At 37.2% G+C, this 8,946-nt stretch overlaps 1 protein-coding gene across 1 annotated transcript; it reads left to right on the plus strand.

Annotated features, from left to right (window-relative positions):
* Nucleotides 1-7,217: 7,217 nt before the first annotated feature.
* Nucleotides 7,218-8,502, plus strand: LOC112785286 (protein PPLZ02). Its single transcript, XM_025828746.2, has 2 exons — nucleotides 7,218-7,390; nucleotides 7,788-8,502. The coding sequence occupies exons 1-2, from the start codon at nucleotides 7,308-7,310 to the stop codon at nucleotides 8,266-8,268; spliced, it is 564 nt and encodes a 187-aa protein (XP_025684531.1). The 5' UTR covers nucleotides 7,218-7,307; the 3' UTR covers nucleotides 8,269-8,502.
* Nucleotides 8,503-8,946: the final 444 nt, after the last annotated feature.

Here is an 8,946-nt window from a genome sequence, read left to right on the forward strand (position 1 = left end):
ATTTAGCTGTATGCCATAAATAGTAGGTTAACTATGTTCCCTTAAAATTTAATTGAATTCTGGTCAAAGTATTGTTCGATTAAAATTATCAGTTTTAGGTGTTTTTGTTATCTAAAGTGTTATGATTCTAAGAGAATTTTTTAATGTCGTGTAGCCCCACCGTTGTATCACAAGCATGAGGAGACAACATGGTATGTCGTTAGACAATAGGATCATATCGTACCTGCAGATAGTTGGCATGTCCCATCTCGCGAGGCTCAACGACCACTAGTTTAGGTTGGATGAGCCATTAGTGAGTGCATTTGTGGAGAGATAGTATCAGGAGACGCATACATTTTATCTATCATTCGGTGAGTGCACGATTACGCTACAGGATGTAGCCTACCAGTTAGGGCTCCCGATCGATGGACAATACGTCAGCAGATGTCAGACGGACTTTGAGCGGTACATCGATGGCAGCCGTCCGACATGAGTTTGGTTCGAGGAGTTGTTAGGTGTGTTGTCACCACAGGACTGCATCAACAAGTTCACTGTGGAATGTACTTGGATGCAAGAGACATTCAGTGACCTTCCCGAGGTGCAGACGAGGAGACAGTCAGGAGATACGTGAGAGCAAATATTATGATGCTATTATCGACACAGCTCTTCGGTGACAAGTCTGGTACCCGCATGCATATCAGGTGGCTACCGTACGTAGCGAGGTTAGAGGACATAGGAAGGTATAGTTGGGGATCTGCCGCTTTGTTGTGGTTATACAGGTGCTTATGCCGTGTGGCCAACAAGCATGTGGTTAAGTTGGCAGGTCCACTACAGCTCCTCTAGTTATGGATCTTTTGGCGGTTTTAGGCCGGATGGGTTTGACACTTTTCTCTGGCCCTTGGCGACGAGGTACTCAATTGATTACTAGTTGTTTTCTGTGCTCCTATTTATCAGATTTTTTTGTGATATGTTGATAACATATCTTGGGTGGCAGGTGGTTAGGTTATCAGCCGACATCGAGCGAGAAGGGACCTAGAGTCGCGCACTGCAGACTGAGGATAGATTTACTTCATTTTGGCTATGTGAGATTCAGACACTTTAGTGTTTTATTCTTCAGTTATTTAGTATCATTACTAGTCATGAAACCTTATTTTGGACCCAATTTCCCTTTTTAGTTCGCTTGGATGCAGTACATCATGCCGAATGTCATACAGGTAGTGCATCCCAAGAAACTAGAGCCACGACACACATCGTTATGGAGGTCTGTGACGGCATTGATCTACTTTGCTATCATAGAGTGACCATCAGGTGGATCGGGTTCTACCACAATTTGGAGGAGTACAGCATCGGCCGCGACCCGAATTGAACATCGATTTCTTGAGGAGATTAGCGTCATCATGCAGGAGGATGATTTGGCATGACACAGATATCAGGTAGGTGGATCCTAGACACCTCTTGACGTGGATCTGAATGAGCCTCCTTCTGGACCTATCGATAAGACATTTGCGTTGGGTGAGACACCTCCGTCGGCACATGCTACACATACACTTGCACCTCCCGATCCATCAACGTCACCGAAGCGCATACCAGATGAGATGGAGAATGACGGCGACAAAGACGAGGGTGATGTCACTCTAGCACAGAGAGCACGACGGATCAGACGCCCCCGCCACTGCTTCATAGGATCGCATCTCTTTTGACTTGGGTTTTTGGCACTAAGCCGTTCATGTTAGGTCTTCCCTATTGTTATATGCTATTAGATATGATTTAGTATTGCAGCTACAGTCATGGTTTATCCGAACATGGTTTTGAACTTGTTAGTATCATGTGTTCATGTTTCCATTCAGAAGCACAAGTATTTTATTATGTTCAGAACCACATGAATTTCATTATGTTTAGAAGCACATGTATATTATGTGACTCTTCCATTATGAGTCGATATTTTATTACACTAAATAAGACTAAACAAGCCACTGTAATTAAAATAAAGCAAAAACTACTAAACATTACACAAGCCATCAAATAAAAATAACAAAGAGACTAAAAACAACATGACTAAACAATAAGACTAAAACTAAAGACAAAATATTACACTAAATAAGGCCAATACTAAACGTTACTGGCGGAAGTAGAACCAACACTGACTCCTCCGTGTGGATATCTCCTACATGTGTGGCCAGGCTGTCTACAAAGGCCACATCTCTTGGGTCTGTTCGGGTCAGCCTTGTCCATTGTGGTCCAGATCCTATTAGTCCTGGGATGCCCTTCAAACGCACATCTCTTGGCGGGATTAGGAAGACTGTCGGACCATCGTATGGTGGCCAAAACCCCTCAGCGATTTGAGGGGTGAACCCTATCCGATAGGCATCGAATATCGAGCTAAGGCGATACATCTCATGGGTATAAATTGACCAATCCAGACGTGAGTATGCACAGCACGCAATGCATGGTAACATGGGTAATGAAGTTCCTGAAAATATCCACAGCCACAGGTGTGGTCCCTGGGGGACACTCTTTAAGAGCCAAGTGAGAAGCTCCTTGGCGTAGTCTCAGCCACAGTGAACATAGAATTTTTCCTATCATACAAAGTCATCGTGAAATACCTTGAGGCCTTCAGACTTGCCTCAATTACCTTCATCAGATGCTGACTAAACTGATGCCCGGTTCCTAACTGTGCCTCTGCCTTTCTTTCTTTGCGAAAAAAAAGCTCTGCCAATCTTCCATAGGTGGACTTCAACAACGAACAAACTGGTAGGTTCTTTACACCCTTCAGTATCAAGTTTACATACTCAGAGATGTTCGTAGACATATAACCAAACCTCTGATCTTCATCTCGATGTTGAGTCCACTGTGCACAGTCAATCCGATTAGCCCAGTCACACATTATCGGGTTTTCAGAGCAGAGGATGTCAAACTAGTAGTCAAACTCGACCTTAGTTTTTGTATAAGCAACATTCACTAGAAACCTCCTAGCATCTTTACCCTTAAAACTCAGGGTGAAATTCGCTGTCACGTATCGGATACAAAATGCCCGGTATGCATTAGATGGAAACCAACCCCCATCAGGAGCCTCTAGTGTAGCCTTGATCCCATTGTACCTATCCGATATGACTAGAATATCCGATTGAGGCATTACGTGCTACCGAAGGTGAGATAAGAAGAATGACCACGACTCTACAATCTCACCCTCAACAAGTGCGAATGCGACAGGAATGATATTGGAATTGCCGTCCTGAGCAATCGCAACTAGCATTGTACTACCATATTTGTCGTACAAGTGGGTCCTGTCGACACTAACCAGAGGCTTGCAATGTCAGAAAGCCTCAATACACGGTGGAAATGTCCAAAAAAAGACGGTGAAAATAATCATGTGACTCATCAACTTGCCCATCCACTCGCACAGGACTCGTCCTCAACACTGCAACACTACTCGGCATCGTCATCTGCACACCTGGCACCCATAGCGGTAACTTATTATACAACTTTTCCCAGTCTTTGTAAATCTGAGCCACGACCATCTGCTTAGCCAACCAAACTCTCCTGTAAGTCGGTCTAAAACGAAAATGGGGCTATGTCGTATTCTACAATACCTTGATCAACACGGTAGCATCGAATCTAATCATAAGTAGTATGAAGGTTGAGATCACATGGTAATTAAGCCTCCTGTGACCACTGGATATCGAAGTGACCAGACAAGCATGCAATCCATTGTACCGTTTTACCTCCCAAATACCATTGCGTTGGCAGAGACTGATACGAATCAACCATGTGCATTTGTTGCCGAATTCCTTACACTTCTCATAGTACTTGCAATAATCGGATTCCAACACTTTATACTCAACTCCACATCGGATGCTATAAGTCTTCACGCTCAGCATGACCTCCTTTTTATCCTGAAACTGCTGACTGACTTGGAACTCAGCTAGTCCTCTTGTATCTTGTGTGTCTCTGGCCCCAAATCTGAAAGGCACGCCAGGTATCCCCTACTGTCTCATGGCATCCAAGTCCAAAGTTGAAAAATGTCGAGGATACTGCTGAGTTCTTGAACTAGCCGCTCCATCACCCCCAGCTGGAGTACTCCTCGCTATGTCATCATCGCTATCATTGGCAGTCGTTGTGGGCTCCACATTATCATCATCATCATCATCCTGCAGTGCATCTTTCACACCATCCAGTGCTCTACCTTGTCAGGAATCCGGTACTACATCAGGAGTACCAGCGATCGCAAATTGCAACATCACCGAAGGATCCAGTATCACCTACTTCTCTGTCACGAGTGGGGTTTAGATCGGCAGCGAAGGACGGGGAGGCAACCAAAACTGCCTCAAGCTCAATCATGGACACAAATGAAGAGGCACCAACAGGCATCAAACTAGAGCAGGCCGCCATGGCTGAAGGCTGAGGATTCTGGTTAGAACCTCCTGAACTAGAGGCCACATCCACAAGTTTGGCCAATAGCTCAAGAGTCCTCACCTCGGGAAATTGTCAACGACAATGGAATAGAACTTGCAAATCTTCGTTGCTGTCTATGACGAAGGAATCGTACTTCACATCATCCCGCAATACAGAAATCGTAATTCTATAGCATAACTTCTCCACCCGTTTCATGCCTTGCAGCTCCAATTTTCAGATTATCGTATTCTGGAACTTGATGAAACTCGTTGACGGTTTGAGAAAAATACTAAGCGGATCCTTATCTGTAAATTTAATTCTAGATTGCGTTTTCTTCTTAATCGACCCTCTATAGTGCACCAGAACTAAAAAACTATCATCACTAGCCATTGCATGTCACTATGACGAGGAATTCACATTCAACCGCTATTTATATACGTTTGCACCATAGTAAATCGAATTAACTTATATCTATTCATATATCTTGATAAATACATAATAAATCGAATTGTGTTGTGTCAATTTATTCATTAATTTACGTGCATGTAAATCGAAACAACTCCAATCGATTTACTTGGTTACTAATACCATTGAGTAAATCGAACTGACCTTATTCGATTTACTAAGAGGTCTAAATATTCATGCATAAATCGAATCAATCCCTTCGATTTGCATGTATTCCTACTAATTCGAATCAGGTTGATTTGATTTAGTACCAATATTGCTAAATCGAATATAGTTGTATCGATTTACATAAAAAGTCCATTGGAGACCTGCACATAACGGATTAAACCGTGAGCGATTCATATAATATACCACTCCCATTTATTTATTTAGATTTTTTACCCTTAAATTTTAGTAGACATAGAATTCTTTTTATTAAAATCCGCATGACAGACACCACCATTTATAAAAATTCATCGCCTAAAGCTACATATATAACCGTTTATTTAACTTGTCCCAAGTACCGATACTTTTTTAACTCCGTGACTTACTTGATTATATATATGCCCTCGTCCCCCACAGAAAATAAAGAGAAAAAAGAAAAAGGAGAGGGGTTAGTTGCCCTAATAGATTAGAGATTTGAAAATAGTGAAGCAGATTTGATCAAATGATTTGATATGTTAGGGTAATTATGATGGCCAAAGAATCTTTTGTCTTAAACCGATGTATCCCAACTTGGGATTGACCCAATTATAATAATGATAATCATATAGGGTAGGATTAAGTGAAAGATTAGTGGCTAATATATATAGTGCACAATATTTATCGATGTTTGTTTTAATTTGTGAAACCGATCGAAACTACAGAGAGCTATGCAACTAGAAATAGTTGGAAAACATATACGATGGATACCCTCGGTTATCTTGGTCCCCGACATCTAAATGTGATATGATCTTAATTATAGAAAAATGATACTATGAAAATGTGTTGATTATTAAGGCAATTGTTGCTCCTTTTATATTTGAGAATGATGATATGTTCAAAGATTTGTAGCTCAAACCTCACACCAAGGGGATTAAGACTTGCAGTCACTGTCTACAAATTGCTCTCTACTCATCACATGAAAAGAATCTCCGGACTTAGCTTCCATCTTCAGTTATGGATTAATTAAAGAGAGAAAAAGAGACATAGAAAGTAAAAGCAATTTATAACAATGTTACCAAACACTTAATCCTCATATTTTAAAGCCAACTTGGTATATTTTTGGTTTTATAGTTTGGTTCATGTGATGATCTACATTTGAAGATGAGTTTAATTGCTATATATTGATGATATTATGAGAGTTTTATATTTATTTTCCAATCAAACATTTATATTTGTATAATTTTATTATTTATTAATATGATAATATATAAATTAAATATCCATATAAAAATAATAAAAAATTTGTATAATTAAATAATAATTTTTAGGTATAAAATTACTAAAGAATCCAAATATGATGATAATGTAAATAAACCACTTAACTCTATTTCCAAAATTCATTAAATAAAGCATTTTTATATTCAATGTTATCATATATATTAATATTTTTTATTTATTGTATTTGTAAATTATAAAATAAGAATACACTCTTTTATATATTTTAATATGGTAAATTATATTAATTTAAATTTTGATTAATATTAAATTGAGATATTTTAATTACAAATTTATTCTCATATATTACAGATAATTTATTATAATTATTTTTTGAAATTTATTTATAATTTTACACCACAATTAGTAATTTATTTTTAATATATATTAGCTATTTAAAATATTTTTATTACTAAATACCTATTATTCTATTCATATTTGTAATATAATTCAACTATTATTTAATAAAATATTTATTTAACCAATTGTTTAATATAGATGTTTTATTAACATTTATTCAAGACAAAGTGTCTAATCTATCAGTTGTTATATCCTTTGTATTTTAAACATATTCCCTCTATAAGTTTACTTTATTAGATCTTTTTAATATAAACCTTCAGATCTATTATCTAATCATCTGAATGGATAATATTAGTGAAACACTATTGTTCAGTATTTGTATCGGAAGATTTTTTAGACGCGTCCAAAAATAAATGTATGCAAGTAAAGTCGTCTTTAATTTAAAGCAAAAAACTAATAATCCTAGTGCGAGACTAAGAGAGGGAGACATAATTGTGTCCAGAAAATGAATGGACTAGTAATCCTTTGATAATTCCATAATCATAGCATACAAATTGCAATACAGCCAACATATAGCTGCTAGGTAAATACAAAGAAACTTTATAATAACCTCAAAATCCTCCAACTGGGACCCTCTATAGGTCTCTTTAAAAAAATAAAATAAGAAAAAGGGCAATGAGCACAACTACATAAACCCCATTCTCCCTCCAACTTCTTCCCCCTTACCACACAACAAAACTCATAACATTTTGCAACCCAAAAAAAAAAAAAAAATGGCCAGAGCACAACAAAGATACCGAGGAGTCCGACAAAGGCATTGGGGTTCTTGGGTCTCTGAAATTCGCCACCCTATTTTGTAAGTATTCTGCATTATTTTTAGAGAAATATTAGATGAATTATTTTTAAAAAAATACAAAGACATTAAAATTTATTATTTTTAGTCATTATTTAGTTATAAACTCAATTTTTTTAATTTAGTTCTTTTTAGTTTAGTTATCCAATAACACATTTTATTTCATACTTTTAAATATTAATAATTAATCAATAAACAAAAATAATAAATTTTAATAGTTCTCTAACGTTTTTCTTAATTTTATAACAAAATTCAATTAATTTTTTTTCATTATTATTTTTTATTATGTCAATAAATTATTAGACCAAATTGAATGAGGTTGAAAATAGAAATAGAGGAGAGAAAATGGATTGGATTAATGTTAGAAAGCTAAAAGAATGAATGATGTATTATGTTTCAGGAAAACAAGGATATGGCTTGGAACGTTTGAGACAGCAGAAGATGCAGCAAGAGCGTACGATGAAGCAGCAAGGTTGATGTGTGGAACGAGAGCCAGAACCAACTTCCCTTACAACCCTGATTCCTCTCACTCCACGCCATCCAAGCTTCTCTCTGCTACTTTAACCGCTAAGCTTCACAGGTGTTACATGGCCTCTCTTCAAATCACTAGACCTTCTCCCATCAACAATGGCGCCTTTTCCACTGCACCAACACCCACCATCCAACAGAAGAGACCACACAAGGATGAACAACAACAACAGCAACAGCAACAAGAACAACAATCTTCATCTTCATTGGAAGATGGCAACTGGGCTTCCATGAAGAAGGTTAAAGTGGAAAATCATGAGTTTATTAAGCCTCTTGAGGAAGATCACAATCACATTGAGCAAATGATTCAGGAGTTGCTTCATTATGGCTCCATTGAGCTCTGTTCTCTTTAATATCATTTGCTATATATGCTTCCTCCTGAGATCAATTATTATTCTGCTAATTTTTAACTTAATTTAGATTATGATGATTATCTTTAATTTCAGGTCCTTAATATCTTCTATATTCAAAGTGACCTTTTTCTTTCTTTTTGTAGACAATGCTGTCTATGTACCACCCTTTTCTATGTATAGCCAATCCAATCATATTCCAATATCTTCAATTAATTATTTGTTTCTATCTTTCAATGCACATTTTCTTCTTTTCCGTGTGAAATAATGTTTTTTTTTTTTGGGGGGGGGGGGGGGGGTGTCAAAACTCAAAAAGTCTGTACTACTCTGTACATTAGAACCCTTTCATTTCAAACATTGTAGTTCTTCATTCTGACACAAGTTTTTGAAAAACAAGGGAAAAAATAATTAAAAAGAAAATGATGAGTTGAATTATAAAATTTAAAATGTATGATCATTAATTAACTTGTCCCACAGTGATATATATATATAGTAGAAATGTAATAACAAAAATAGCAGATATGTCACTACTCACTTGACTAAATGAACCAAGAATATGACATCTCTCTCTCTCTTTATGTATTATTTGTCCTGGAATTAGAAGATTGTGGTCGAGAACCAATTAGCAAGCAGTTTGGTTAAGTAAAATGTATCACCCAATGTGTAGCTAGGCGTAATCTC

Source organism: Arachis hypogaea, chromosome 20, assembly GCF_003086295.3.
Source record: "Arachis hypogaea cultivar Tifrunner chromosome 20, arahy.Tifrunner.gnm2.J5K5, whole genome shotgun sequence".
NCBI classification, from domain to species: domain Eukaryota; kingdom Viridiplantae; phylum Streptophyta; class Magnoliopsida; order Fabales; family Fabaceae; genus Arachis; species Arachis hypogaea.

Coding starts and splice junctions, on each gene's coding strand:
- LOC112785286 (XM_025828746.2), top strand. CDS start 7,308: ATGGCCAGAGCACAACAAAGATACCGAGGAGTCCGACAAAGGCATTGG. Junction 7,391..7,787: donor GAAATTCGCCACCCTATTTT/GTAAGTATTCTG, acceptor ATTATGTTTCAG/GAAAACAAGGATATGGCTTG.